The sequence below is a fragment of the Grampus griseus genome (genome assembly GCF_964374135.1).
Source record: "Grampus griseus genome assembly, chromosome: 7".
NCBI lineage: Eukaryota > Metazoa > Chordata > Mammalia > Artiodactyla > Delphinidae > Grampus > Grampus griseus.
Genome location: NC_139001.1, coordinates 29,814,610 through 29,830,242, shown reverse-complemented (window position 1 = coordinate 29,830,242; position 15,633 = coordinate 29,814,610). Strand labels below are relative to the sequence as shown.

Genomic DNA, 15,633 nt, shown 5'->3' with positions numbered 1-15,633 from the left:
GGAAAGAAAAAAAAAAACAAAACAATGGGACAGCTGCTTCCTGCCCTGCACAAAAACACACGCGTGGGTGCACACATACACACAGGCAGTTAAAAGACTAATTTTTTTCTTTTTAATTAAACATGATCACAATTAGGAATGGAATCCTGGCCTCATGTGATGTTTAGCAGTCGGTGCTAAGTCAGAGCCTTGATCTGCCTCTACACACCACTTGCCATCTCTTACACAGGAACTCAATGAATAGGCTCATTCCATTTAGAACCACCTATGTAAAGACCTGGTATTAGAATGGAAAGCATTGATCTGAATACTAGGAAATAGTAAAGGGCACTGGTAATCTGAGGTATCTTTCACTTCTAGGACTTGCTGCTAAAAGTCGATTCTATCCAGTCACTGTGCTGAGCCACTAAGGAAACCACTGGGGGAGAGTGGACCTGCCAGGAGGGAATGAGCACCAGTGCGAAGGAGCACATGTGAACACTGAAGCGAGGTCCACTGTGGGGTAACCTGCTTAACTGGAAAAGGGAGTTCTCCTCTAGTCCCCATCTGTTATTTTTAAAATCTTCTTTAGGAAAAGGGGAGAGGGGTGATAAAGAGGAAAACAAGATAGAAAACACCAGGTTCCCCACCTGCCTGCAAGCACACAGATACGCTCAGTTAGGGGAGGTAAAGGGAGAAGACGCATTATTGGTACTTGTAGCTGTGGCACCTGTCACTGTGAAGCCTGTGGGAGGCGCTATTGAGCTGTGGCTGGGCTGCAGGTCCTTGGGGATGCCACTGTGAGAACTCAGCTGGTGGCCGAAGGCTGCGCTGAACTGAGGGAGTTGCTGCTTGGGAGAGGTGGAGGCCAGCAGTTCAGCAGAAGGCCCCATGCCACTGAAGCTGGTCTGCGGTAACCCCGGAAGCACACTGGAGCTGCTGGGGGTCACGGTGGCGAAGGCAGGCTGTGTGGTCTCTGAGTTCGAAGTGGTGGGTGGTGTGGATAGGGAAGTGGAAAGAAGATGTCCATCTGCGCCGAGAAGGTTGCTAAATGGAGAGGGATCTCCGAGGCTGACAGGGAGATTGCCCCAGTGAGTTCTGGGGTTTACGACTCCTCCAAGTGGCACCTCAAGTTGGGCTGGGAGCAAGTGCTGCGCCATGATGGGCATCTCTGCTGAAAAGGTAGCTGCCATGTTATCACCAGAGTAAGATGTTGTGTGGGGAGAGGTGATATGGTCGCTGTAGGGAGACGGCACGTGCTCACTGTCATAATGGCTTCCGTGGGGCGAGGAGTGTGAATGGTCACTGCTGTATTGCTGTCGTGAGGTGATTAGGTCATCTGCCTTGCTCAGCAGCTGGGCAGGATGCGGCCTCTGCGAGGCATGGCTGCCATCGTGAAGTCCATGAAACTGTCCTGGGAAGGCTCTCTCCCCAAGGGCACTCTGGCTGATCAGAGTGGCAGAAGTAAGGCCAACGTTGGCTGGGGCAGAGAACTGCCCCTGGATCTGCCCTGCCAGGGGTGTAGGTGGGTTAGACAAGGTAGCAGAACGGAGCAGGCTCTCATCCAGCTCTAGACTAGAAAAGTTGTCGTGGACTATACGCCCATTCAGCAGCTCCCCCAGGTCCGTGTTTACCTCTCGGCTCAAGGACTGAATTCCTGAAGCTCCAGTCCCTGTGGAGAACACCCCTATTCCTCTGTCTGACAACTCCTGGACGGGCACACCATCTGACTGGGTGAGCACCCCAATGGTACTCAGGCACTCAAGAGACGTCACGGCCTGCAAGGCCCGCTCAAGCTCCTCGGCCTCTTCGGTGGTGGGGAGGAGGTCCCCGTTCTTGCCTGAGTAAACGAGAGCCATCAACAGTCAGCAGAGCTTTCACCGCCCCAGACCACAAAAATCATACAGCGGAATTATGTGTAACAATATTCTAGTAAGGATCGGATGGAAAGGAAAAAAGTGAAACATTCAGCTGCAGGACAGGTGTGAGGGGTCAAGCTGTCCCGGAACCTGAATCACATCTTCAGTTCGTTTACAGCACTATCAAAATCCGTCTGAGCCAAGTGTTCAGTGCTTAGGAGTCTAAGCACTACCAATTTAAAACACGTGGTGACTATCTGATTTCACGTATGTTTTTACCCGAAGCTATATTAACGTCATTAAAACGGAAAACATGTCAGTCAGTTCAGATCTGAGACAAAAGGCTGTGTGGGAGGAGCCGCCTTTGCTCCTCTACTCTTGGGCTCTTCCAGCTGGAAGGGCAGCTGTGAAGCCTACGATACAGAACTCACGTGCATATCTCAGCGCAACACCAAGCACTCAGCTCACTTCATAGGTTACCTTTTGAAATGCTTTTGCGTTACTCTCTACCCTTCCCCTCTCATCTTTCTCCCATTTCTAAGTGATTTTCACAAAATGGAAGTCACAGGCCTCACTGATTTCATTTCCAATATAAAAAACCCATTGTTAGGAACTTGACTAATCACCCCCAAAATATCCAGTTTTTAATGGTGAAAGAAACCTTCTAAGAGTAGAAAAGATTTCCCCTGAAAGCACTAGAGAATTGGCAGTATTAAGTCAACTTTGTTCTGGAAAAGTGCACTTCAATTGAAGTACATGGTGGGGTATTAAAATGAGGACAAGTTCTGAAAGGTTTCAATAAACTCAAATTTAAAATGTCTTTGTTCAAAAATAAACGAAGGGTGTATATGTATAACTGATTCACTTTGTTATAAAGCAGAAACTAACACACCATTGTGAAGCAATTATACTCCAATAAAGATGTAAAAAAAATAAAATAAAATAAAATAAACGAAGGTAGGTGCCTTCCCTGGCGGTCCAGTGGTTAGGACTTAGGGCTTTCACTGCCACGGGCCCACATTCAATCCCTGGTCGGGGAACTAAGGTCCCGCGTGCTGCGCGGTGAGGCCAAAGATAATAAATAAGTAAAGGAACAAAGTTATAAACGTAGCTCTCAAACCTACCGATCCACTAAGGCTAGGATATCAGTCTAAAAACCGTACATGCCTCACCTTCTAAAGAGAGTAAAACAGCTTCAGTGCTTTACCTTTCCTGTCTCTGGTGAAAGACGTTACACGTGAGGAGGGATACTCCAAACATATCTCAAAAAAGCTACCTCCCCCTTTAAAAAACTCATTTTAAAAACCAGTTTTCTCCAATCAAAACATTGACCATACCTTCAAAAAAATCAAAATCTTGTAAGTCATCAGGTAGCCGCGGCAGGACGTCTGAAAAGTCCTCCTGGTTCAATTCCAAGTCATGTGGAATGTCAGTGATCTCATTGGCAATGTCATCCGGCAGCTCATCAGCACTCAGCTCTGGCGTGGACGGGCTCCTGGGGAAGACGACACGATTGGCCCCGCCCCCCCCACTTGACCTCCACATCAGTGTCCCCAAGACAAGTCTGTCGATGCAAAAACGGAAAATCCTAACTCAAAATGTCTCCCTTCCTACTCTAAGAGAAGAAATTCGGAAACCAAAACGACAGAACTCGCCATATGCAGTTACACACTTCTGCAACGCTTACCCATGTATTAAGAGAAGACAACCATTTGGAGATACTATTTTTACTGCAAATTAGAATGAATGACAATTTGGTGCACTAGTAAAATGAATTACAATTTGGTATATCAAGTGTGTCTTAGTACTTTATAGTAGAATTTAAAATCTGGTCAAAATAATAATTAAAAAAAAAAAAAAAGAAACAGGGCTTCCCTGGTGGCGCGCTGGTTAAGAACCCGCCTGTGCCAATGCAGGGAACACGCGTTCGAGCCCTGGTCCGGGAAGATGCCACATGCCACGAGGCAACTAAGCCTGGGCGCCACAGCTACTGAGCCTGCGCTCTAGAGCCCGTGCTTCGCGACAAGAGAAGCCACCGCAATGAGAAGCTCACGCACCGCGACAAAGAGTAGCCCCCACTCGCCGCAACTAGAGAAAGCCCGCGTGAAGCAACGAAGACCCAACGCAGCCAAAATAAATAAATGATGAATGAATGGATGAATGAATGAATGAATAAATAAATAAATTTAAAAAAATGAAACAGATAAAACTGGGATGTTTAGCTGAAACAGAAGCCTCATTCATCTGGTCAAAATGCTTATTACCCCTGACAAAATTAATAATGCATCAGATTTCTGATGGAATATTTCTGTTGGAACATATATGGAATTTCTGTTGAAACAGAAAAATCTGAGAGTAGTCAATTAAATTCCCAATATCAGCATTTGCTCTCTTGGTTATCAAAAGCTTTACTTCAGATCTAACCCCATCAGATATTTTGTAAAAAAGCATATTGAAAACTACAAGGTCTAGGCTTATATACCAAATGGTTCCTTTAGCCTACTTCCAACACTAGAAAAGTAAACGAAGCCAGATGTTCTGAGAACAATCAGAACACGTAAAGCAGACGTAAACTCTGGCACCACCACTGACCGGATGTGAGAGGCCTCCACTGGCAGTGAGACGCTGGTGGGCATGCTGAGGTTCCCCTGAGGAACTGCAGGGGGAATGGGCTTTTGGGGTCGACGAGGTCCACGCCTTCTCTTCTTCTTGTGTTTTTTGGTAAGTGCAGGAGGCTTGGTTTTTTTCCTGGGTTTCCTCTGCTGCTGGTGCTGAACTTTACGGGAGCTATCTCCTCTCAAGAAATTATCCTTTGGAATGAATAAATGGGTATTTTTAAACTGAGATTATTTGGGAAAAACCAAACAGCTATCTGAAAAAAATACTTATATCTCTTAAAATTCTATATAGTGCCTAAAACTATGTATAACGATAATTAAATGAATAAGAAATTCATTTTAAAATTTAATTCAAATCAATTCAATATATACATATAGCTCATCCCACATTTACAGGCATTGTCATAGGTGCTGTAGTATAAAAAATTGAATAAAATTTGATTTGTGCTCTCAAAGAACTTAGTCTCCCATGGGAAAAACATGACTACAAGGATACATAAATACAGTAGAAAAAATTGGGCAATAATGATATAAACACCTTCTAAGGGTACACAAAAGGAAAATCCTGTATTTGTAGTTAATGTGAGATTAAAGGACAAACAGGATTTTAAGTTGTTGGGATAAGGGGGAAGATCATTCTAGGCTAAAGGAAATGGCACAAACAGACAAAAAGGACAGCAAATAATTGGGTATGACTATTGCTCGGGGTATAATGGAGGACAAAATATAAAAGTAACCTGTAAAGAAGTCTGGAACCAGATCCTATATGACTTTGAATACTCTGTTAAGGATTTTAAACTTTATTTTATAGGCAATGGGGAATGAGTTTTGATGACAGGAGTACATGTTTTAAAAGGATTAACTATCCTGCTAGTAACGTAAAGGGATAAAGAGAAGAGGCAAGTGAGTGGAGGAAGAAGTTCCAATCAGAGGGCTATTTCAACAAGTATTACGAGACTGATAAATAGCTGAGGGCCAAGTGAGCAGGAATGGAAAAGCGCCGGCCTGTTGAGAGAGAATTCTCAAGATGTGACAGATCCTTGGGTGTGGTGAGGACGTGGGGAATATAAAATTTTCAAATGTGTCCAGGATTTCTAGCTGAGGTGATTGTTAGGGGATAATGCCATTAGTTGGGATACAGAACACAGCAGAATAAACAGAATCAGGAAAAAAGTTAAGGAATTCAGTTGGCCTCAGATAGAGTTTGAGACGTGAAGACGTCCAGGGAGGCAGGAGAAAACCGTATCTGGTGCACAGGAAGGAAGACAGGGATGGAGATGGAGACCTGGAAATCTTGACACAGTAAAAGTCCTTCAAATAATTTATAGGGACCAGGGAGACATGGTAAAGAGAGAAGACAATGGGCACACAGCTTTATAAAACTGTTGCAGTTAAGTGAGGAGGCAAAGGAAGAAGAACCAGGAAGGAATAGAAACCTGCACTACAACTAGCTTTCGTCAGCTAAGTACCCTTAAATCTGAAGACCCAGATGCACATTTTACTCTCTCTACAATCGGAAAGCATTTTACAATGACGGCATATTATTCCTGCCGTCAGCCAGGTGATGGTCATTACAGTTGGTGCTGCCTACATGTTCAAAGTTGGTCATAGCTCTTTGTCCTGTCATTGTTTGAATGAAGGTATATGCATTGTTGGTTTTACATGCAGAGGAAAAACTGCTGAGTATGCAGAAAGGCACAAAAAGTGGCAGTGTGTAAAACTGTTACTGGTGAAGCAAATATTCATTATTGAAGAACTGACCACAATACCCCCCACCCACCTTTTTATTGCAAAGCCACAACCAAAGGAAAAAGGAAAATAATCCACAAAGTGGACAAAGCTGTGTTATAGTAGATGTATGTAGAAAATACTGCCTTTCACACACCAAGAATTAGCTGAAACCAGGAGTGCTATAGAAGATAAAAATATCTACGTCTATCTATCTAAGACTAAAAAAGCTATTTTGGTAAGTATAAAATAAAAATTTTAAGTGATAAGAAATGCACTGTGCAACGTTTTTTCCTTCTTGGTGGTATATAAAACAAGCGTGGTTTTTACGATTGATGTCACCTCTGAGTTGATGAACTCAGTAATAACTCTTATAATCAAATACATAAAAAGACCTGAAGACTAATAATTATCACTAACATCAAACAAATTCAAAGCAAGAATAAAATTAAGCATAAATTCAGGAAATCTAAAAGATGTTTAATCCCAGACAAATACTTGAATCCAAACACAATTACAGACTCAAAATTCACAAATTTAGAAAACAACAAAAAAGAGGCTGCTTCCCAGCCTCTGTAATTCCTTTTGGTTCAACACGTGACGTCTACTTTTTTTATGCCCACTATGTAACTGAATAAATAGTGAATAAGCAGCTACCAGTACCCACCAGGTGCTGGCATCCGTTCCAGGATTTCCCTCTAGGACCAGTGTGAATCTTGAGCAGGAGGGAGGAAGAGAGCTCTAGCCAAGAATATACTAATCCTACTGGCTCTGCTTCTGGGCTTCTGTCTTCCTCTCAGGCTTATGCTGTGGAGCCACGCAACGTGTTTGGTAAGGTGCCAGCTCCTCCACACAGAAGTGCCCACGTCTGAGACCCTGCCTGGCCCTTGGTGTTCCCTTACTTAGCTCCTCCAAAGAACACCTGTGTCCTAGAGGCTTTCCTAAAGCCAACTGCTCATGTACCTACACTACCTACAAACACTGTTCACTCCCAGCATTCTCACTGTCCCATTCTACTTCTACGCAGGACAACCCATTTAGTAACTTACCATCTGTTGTATGGTCTCATACCTGCTGAATACCATGTTCTGTCTGCCAGCCTGGACCTCGGGCAGCTCTAGCCTCTTCTACCAATGGCTGTCCTATCAAGTGGCTGAGTCTAGCTCAGAATCTCACCCCTATCCCCCACAAGCCATGTGCCTAACCGATAATTTATTCAACCATTACTTACGGAGCATCTTTGTTCCAAGCACTGGGGATATAGTAGCATTGAACAAAAAGATGTTCCTGCCTTTGTGAAGTTTACATTCTAGTAGGGGGATTCAGACAATAAACAAACTAATGAATACATAATGTTAGGCAAATATAAATGTTAGGAAGAAAAATAAGGTAGCGTACAAGGATAAAAAGTAGCAGGGTAGAGGGGAGGCAGAAATGAACTGACACTTGATCAGAAACCTGAATGAAATGAAGGAGTGAGACATGGAGAATCTGGGGAAAGAACACTCCAGGAAAAGAGAAAAACAAGCAGGAAGTCCCTGAGGTGGGAGCATACTTAGAGTGTTTAAGAAAGAGCAAGAAGGCCAATGTTGCTGGAGCTGTGGAAGTGAGGAGAGGGTATAAGACGAAGCTGGAGCGGTTGCCAGGGCCAGATCAGGAAGTGCCTCATAGGCATGGTAAGAATGGATTCTAGATGCGATGGGAAGCCACTGGAAAGTTTTGATCAGGGAACTAAAATGATCAGATGTATATTCTAAAAGGCCTGCTCTAAAGGCTACATACTGAATGATTCCATTTAGAAGACATTCTGGAAAATGTAAAATTATACGGACAGAAACAGATCAGTGGGGATAGAAAAGGGCTGACTACAAAGGGCAACACTAGAGACTTTTGGGGGGTGATGGAATGATTCTGTATCTTGATTATGTATCTGTATGCATGTCAAAATTCATAGTACTGTACACTAAAAAGAGTGAACTTTACTATATGTAAATTCAAAGACAGTGGGACCCACATGCATAGTCTACCCTGGCTGATCTGTGAGCAACACATCCGGGCACAGGAGGCGTGGCAGGAAGAAGGGAGACTAATTAGGAGGCTATTACAATAATGCAGGCAAAGATGATGGTAGCCAAGGCTAAAATGGTAGCAGCGAAGTTGGTAAAATGTGTGTGAATTCAAGATACAGTCTGAAAGTAGAGCCATGAGATTTGCACAGTTTTTATCACCCAGTGTTAGTCTCTCACTGGGGGACGGATGGAATACAAGTGTTTGCTGTACTCTTATGTAATTTTAAACTTAAAAGTAGCTCAAACTAGGGCTTCCCTGGTGGCACAGTGGTTGGGAGTCCGCCTGCCGATGCAGGGGACACAGGTTCGTGTCCTGGTCCGGGAAGATCCCACATGCAGCGGAGTGGCTAGGCCCGTGAGCCATGGCCGCTGAGCCTGCGCGCCCGGAGCCTGCGCATCCGGAGCCTGTGCTCCGCAACGGGAGAGGCCACAACAGTGAGAGGCCCGCGTACCGCAAAAAAAAACCAACAACAATAACAAAAAAAAAATATGGAAGTCATTCTTTAACCGTGATAACACCTCGATAAGCTAACAAAAATGTCTGTGTTTTAAATGTTTTAAAATTAAAATGGGAAAGTAATTATTCAATATTTGTATACATAGTTCAGTATACAACTTTTCAAAATATATGGTCCATAAAGGAAATCTAGAAAACGAAACAGGTTCTTAGAGAAGAAGCCGGTAAACTTCATACACGGCTACTGAGGTCCAGAAAGGATGACTTATTAGTCCATGTTATACATATAGCTAGTGGCAAAGCCAGGACCACAGTGTTACACTACTAAGTCCTGTGCAATGGCCACTTGGTTACCCTGATGCATCCCTGCAAACTAAAATATGCTCATAGCAGGTAAGAGTTGTCTTATTCAATTTTTTAATACATAGGTACCTAGCACAATACCTTGCAAATAGCAGAACAACTCAGTAAGTGTCTGATGGGTGAAATGCATTTATTTTAAGTGATTATATAATTCAGGTAGTTCACTAATTCAGACTTTTCTCTCCAAATTATTCTGAATTAATTAGGGCTTACGCTACCAGCATTAACTAAAGCAATAATTAAGTCCAATGGAATTATAATAAGGGTTGGCTTTTGGCTGAAATTTCATCAAATATCCAAGACATTTGCAGAATTATATATAAGAAAAGCAAAATCCTAGAGAAATGGAGCAAAGAAAGATCTTGGGAAATCTGCCTATGTATAAAAAAATGTATCTTGAGAAGTATAGACTAGCTATAGATAATAAACAAAATGACCACATCTAACTAACTACTAAATACTTTCTAGAACAGTGTTTTCTTTCAGTGAGGGTATAAAATTAATTCAATCAGTTATGACCAGCATTTCTTTTTCTTTTTTTTAGTGAAATAGAAGAGACTACAAAATATGAGGTACTAAAAGAGTACTGTTTCACAAAACTCGTTTCAGTGATTTACATACACATATAGTTTGTACTAAGTCATAAAATATTTCCTACTCTGGACAGCTATCAAAACTTTGAAAGCCTCAAGCTATTATGTATAGGATGGATAAACAAGTTCCTACTGTACAGCACAGGGACCTGCATTCAATATCCTGTGAAAACCATAATGAAAAAGAATATGAAAAAGAGCATGTATATATATATGTATAACTGAGTCACTTTGCTCTACAGAAGAAATTAACACAACATAGTAAATCAACTATACTTCAATACAATTTAAAAAATATATATATGAACTTTGAAATCCTCTGTTGCAGAAAATAAAATTTGAACTTACCATTTTTTTGGCATGTTCTTCACACAGAGGTGTCTGGTGTGTAATGTCAAAAACGGGCACAGAGCACTGCTGTCCATCTGCAAACTTGGCCGTGCAACTTGAGAAGAGTTGCTGAGAGCGGTTCAAGAGGATATCTGGGTTTTTTTTAAGTTAGGAATAAAATACACTCAAACCATTTAATTTTTCGAGCTCTACATAAAATTTGTTTCTTCCCTAACTTGTGCTTAGTAAGTATAAATTTTATTATCTATAAAAGCTAAAGAACCAACCCAACTACTAAGAATAGAAAAATGATAATAGTTATCATCTTTATTTCTCAGAATATACTTCTGAAGGAGTCTATTTTGCTAATGAGCTTCTAACATGAGTCTCCCATTGTGATTTATGGCCATTGTGATTTCTGTTATTTAGACAAGCAGGGTCATTTCCTTCCTAACACATTGACTCCTAAAAGTTCCACTATGATGATTAAAAACAAACAAACAAAAAACTTTCTTTTAAGGAAAATTTCTGCCTAAGATACTCATCAAGAATAAATATTTAAAGATATAATTACAAAAAACTTGACTATCCAAATTTGAATTTTTCATTTCACACTTCCAACACCAAACTCAAACTTATAACTTATGAAAAATTACTTTTAAATCAAAATTGCACTGTTAAAATTGGAACATCAGCTTTTTATCATCATCATTTTTAAGCATCTATACTTTTAGCCAGCCACTAACTACATTTCCGTAGATTTACTTTTTATCTATTAAGGAAATACCTTTCCTTTTTCCTTTATGCTTTTACGGTTAAGGCTATTTATAAAGCCTTTACCGCATAGAAACTACTGCTGAAAAAGCTGTGAAAATACAACACCAAGAACAGAAAGGAAAGCAAAAATCAGACAGATAGCAAAGAAAAGTAATTGCAACTATATAAATTTTTAAAATGCCACTCAACTTCGAATGTTTAATAAAAGTGAAAGTAATAAGATTTCATAACCAGTCTGAAGCTCCTTAACATAGGTTTTCCTCAAGCATATCCTGTCTTAAGATATATTCTTTCCTAGTCAGTGATGTTTGTTATCTTTCATCTCAAATCAGCACCATATTCTATAAAGATAGCAAATTAATCCCATACCAAAAAGTGTACTGTAAAACTGCATAACTTTCTTGGAAGACTAAAAACAGTTTTTGAATAATGGGATTTGACTTTCCCATCAATGAGTGTCATGGTTGCCTCATACAAACTACCTAGAACCACTGGAAGGACCAGAATCCTATTAACAAAATTTATTTAAGTGACAGCCACTGGAAAAACCTACTACTTGCTGTCAGCTTTGCTCATTTTGATATGATTCTTGAATACAGAGTCACAATGATATAAGCAGAAAAAAACTATTCAGAGGACACCAAGAAAATCAGAAGTAATATAAAAATTATTTTCAATTATTACAGTTATGATTTCAAAAGCCATTCATCACTTGGCCTGAGAATGAAATATATCACCCCAATGAATTAGTACTTTTCAACGCACACTTGATTTAGTTAAGAGGATACGTTGGAAACAATGTCTGGTGAATGGAAGGGCTTTGTTGGTGCACTGTTCACCCTTCACGGTCCCACTGCATGCTGCTGGCTCCACCTCCTTCAACTTGGTCCGGCTTATGCTAAGGAACAAAAGCCACAAAACTGATTTTTAAAAATGGTTTAAAAATCCAGGGCAATTATTTAAATAATGTTACTACTCTGTAACACCCACATTTTTAACTACCTACGTTCATTATTTAAATGCAAATATGGGGGCTTCCCTGGTGGCGCAGTGGTTAAGAATCCGCCTGCCAATGCAGGGGACACGGGTTCGAGCCCTGGACTGGGAAGATCCCACGTGCCGCAGAGCAACTAAGCCCGTGCACCACAACTACTGAGCCTGTGAGCCACACTACTGAGCCCCTGTGCCACAACTACTGAAGCCCGTGCGCCTAGAGCCCGTGCCCCACAACAAGAGAAGCCACCGCAGTGAGAAGCCCGCGCACCGCAACAAAGAGTTGACGCAACTAGAGAAAGCCCACATGCAGCAACGAAGACCCAACACAGCCATAAATAAATAAATAAATAAATTTTTTAAAAATGCAAATATGAATTACAATGACCAGTTCCAATACTTTTCCAACCTGACAAAACAAATATTACATTATAATTGGTCTCAGCTATGTCTGTTTTTGTTTTTTTTGCTTTTTTAAGTGATATTTTGGTTCCTTTTACTTTACAAAGAGGCAGTAGAGAATAGTGATGAAGACCATCGACTAGATCAGAAAGACCTGGTTCTGAATCTCCGCTCTACCTCTTATTAGCTCTGTGACCTTGGGCAAGTTACTTAGCCTTGCTTAAGCCTCAATTTCCTCACCTGTCAAGTGGAGATAAGAGTACTTCTAGTCGACAGGCAAGCACCAAAAGACATAACACACCTAAAACACTTACCACATACAGTATATAGTATGGTAAATAGATAATAAAGAGTCAATGGTTGTTAGCCACCACTATCATCATCATCATCATTTTTTTTTCAGTTTATTTTTTTAACATCTTTATTGGAGTATAATTGCTTTATAATGGTGTGTTAGTTTCTGCTGTATAACAAAGTGAATCAGCTATATGTATATATATCTCCATATCCCCTCCCTCTTGCGTCTCCCTCCACCCCTCTAGGTGGTCACAAAGCACTGAGCTGATCTCCCTGTGCTATGCACCTGCTTTCCACTAGCCATCTATTTTACATTTGGTAGTGTATATATGTCAATGCTACTCTCTCACTTCATCCCAGTTTACCCTTCCCCCTCCCCGTGTCCTCAAGTCCATTCTTTACGTCTGCGTCTTTATTCCTGTCCTGCCTCGTCAAGCTGCTAAACAATACAGCTGCAGAAAACTTAACCTAATACATGAGGAATGGGATACAGAACAGAAAGCTACGCAGTGAAGAATCTCCTTTCCACCCTCGTCTTGATTTGCTAGTTCCCACTCGCTCTATAATAAGTATTCTTTTTTTAAAGGAACTCCTTTATTTATTTACTTATTTATTTTTGGCTGTGTTGGGTCTTCGTTTCTGTGCGAGGGCTTTCTCTAGTTGCGGCGAGCGGGGGCCACTCTTCATCGCGGTGCGCGCCTCTCACTATCACGGCCACTCTTGTTGTGGAGCACAGGCTCCAGACGCGCAGGCTCAGTAATTGTGGCTCACGGGCCTAGTTGTTCCGCGGCACGTGGGATCCTCCCAGACCAGGGCTCGAACCCGTGTCCCCTGCATTGGCAGCAGATTCTCAACCACTACGCCACCAGGGAAGCCCAGTATTCATTTTATTAGTTTGTGATCCTTCCATAGTTTTATACAAACATAAAAAAAATTTAAAAATAAACAATATTTAAATTCTTGAAAGTATCAATATAAAAACTATGCTATCTATGTAATTCTATAAAGCGTCACAAACTATTAGGCCTTTACACATGCCTGAGCATGGAAAAAGAATCTACTTAATGCACTGAGTCACAAGTCAGGCATCAAAAATAAAGAAATATTTTGAATTGTTTGTTTCTAATATCTTTCTAAGGATTTAAGTGGAATGATTTACACTAATTAGAGAAGGTCATATAGAATAAGTTACATATGAACTTATTACATAAAATCTAAATAAAAGAATATTTTCATCGTAATTGTAACTTTCATATAAACAGTAAATGCAAATAGATGCTTCCAGGTGCTGCCATAGAAGTTGCTTCAATTAAGAATTCTGCAAGGGCTTCCCTGGTGGCGCAGTGGTTGAGAGTCCGCCTGCCCATGCAGAGGACGCGGGTTCGTGCCCTGGTCCAGGAAGATCCCACATGCTGCAGAGCGGCTGGGCCCGTAAGCCACGGCCGCTGAGCCTCCGCGTCCAGAGCCTGTGCTCCGCAACGGGAGAGGCCACAGCAGTGAGAAGCCCGCATATCGCAAAAGAAAAAAAAAAAAAAAAAAGAGTTCTGCAAGATTTGTCAGATCACAAGAGTGAGGAACTAGGTCATTAAGCCCTGTAAAAAGAATACACACTTTCAAAAAAAACGAAGCTTTACTAATTTGGCAGCTAAGCCTAATTTCTCTTGGTCTAGATTTAAATAGAAGGTACCTCTCTATTTTGAATGGATAATTTTCATTGAACAGTTTAATAATTTGCTCAGCCAGCTACCAGGCCTAGTGTTACAACACGACCCTCACTTTCTTTACCCTAAACTTCAAAGTAAACCATTGGTTTCATTTTTTTAAAATCACCATTATGTTCCAACTCACCAATCTTTCTCTTAAAATAAACCCAAAGTCAGAATATCAATATCCCCATGGATAATTAAGGTAAAAATGCCTGCTGTGATGTTAGATATATTTTATTATCCAAATAATCCCAACAAAACAAAGGTTTTGATGTTGTTAATATGAAAATATCTACGACGGGCTTCCCATTTGTATGCTCTACTGGATACCCCATTAAAAAGGAAGTTTTCACACAACCAACACTATCTCTCTGCAGGATTGTGGGTTACAAGATACTGAGATTTGGGTTTACATACTTTAAGCTATTTCAATGACTTGTTCCACATATTCACCGATAAATATGACAAAGTTACTATAAAAAGAACATTTTAATGTTGTTCAGTTTATATCTAAACTATATTTAAAGAATACCTATTAGAAGGTAGTCACTATAGTTTTAATTTCTAAAATATTTAGTGACTTCCCTGGTGGCGCAGTGGTTAAGAATCTGCCTGCCAATGCAGGGGACTTGGGTCCGATCCCTGGTCTGGGAAGATCCCACATGCTGCAGAACAACTAAGCCCGTGCGCCACAACTACTGAGCCTGTGCTCTAGAGCCCACAGCCACAACTACTGAGCCGGCGTGCTGCAACTACTGAAGCCTGCATGCCTAGAGCCCGTGCTCCGCAACAAGAGAAGCCACAGCAATAAGAAGCCCACACACCACAACGAAGAGTAGCCCCCGCTCCCTGCAACTAGAGAAAGCCTGCGCACAGCAACAGAGCCAAAAATCAATAAATTTATAAGTAAATAAATAAATGAAATATTTAACAGCGGGACTTCCTTGGCAGTCCAGTGGTTAAGACTCCGTGCTTCCACTGCAGGGGGCGTGGGTTCGATACCAGGGAACTAAGATCCTGCATGCCATGCAGCACAGCCAAAAAATTTTTAAAGAAATAAAATTTTAAAAATTTAAAAATAAAATAAAATAAAAATGAAATATTTAACAGCAACCTTTTAAATGTCTTTTGTGGAACTAGGTCTTTGAGAACAAAAAATATTAAACACAGAGGACATTATTCAACTGACAGCTGATTTCTGCAAACCTAAAATATATGTAATGTAAAGCAGTTAGTTTTAATCACCAAGGAATGATTATGGCACACTGGCATATGATTATCAGTGATGCACTGAGCAATAAACTTTTTACTAATCATGGGAGACATAACCAAATGACATCACATAAATCTGAGAACTATAATCAAGTTCATCTTGGTGTTTGTTTTGTAATACTTAGTTATCATGAAATTTTCTTAAAAACATCACTAAGGGTGGTTTGGGAGATGTTCTGAAAAGGAAGCA

The 15,633-nt window shown here is 40.9% G+C and overlaps 1 protein-coding gene across 1 annotated transcript in view; it reads right to left on the bottom strand.

The window, feature by feature from the left end:
- Window positions 1-653: 653 nt before the first annotated feature.
- Window positions 654-15,633, bottom strand: part of INO80D (INO80 complex subunit D) — a gene marked incomplete at its 3' end in the record, with an annotated part of 41,549 nt that continues 26,569 nt past the window's right edge. Inside the window, exons 5-9 of the mRNA XM_082658159.1 lie at window positions 11,562-11,671; window positions 10,015-10,148; window positions 4,431-4,648; window positions 3,176-3,333; window positions 654-1,819 (exon numbers count right to left, since the gene is read on the bottom strand). Coding sequence (XP_082514285.1) covers window positions 654-1,819; window positions 3,176-3,333; window positions 4,431-4,648; window positions 10,015-10,148; window positions 11,562-11,671 — 1,786 coding nt within the window. The remainder of the gene's footprint in view (window positions 1,820-3,175; window positions 3,334-4,430; window positions 4,649-10,014; window positions 10,149-11,561; window positions 11,672-15,633) is intronic.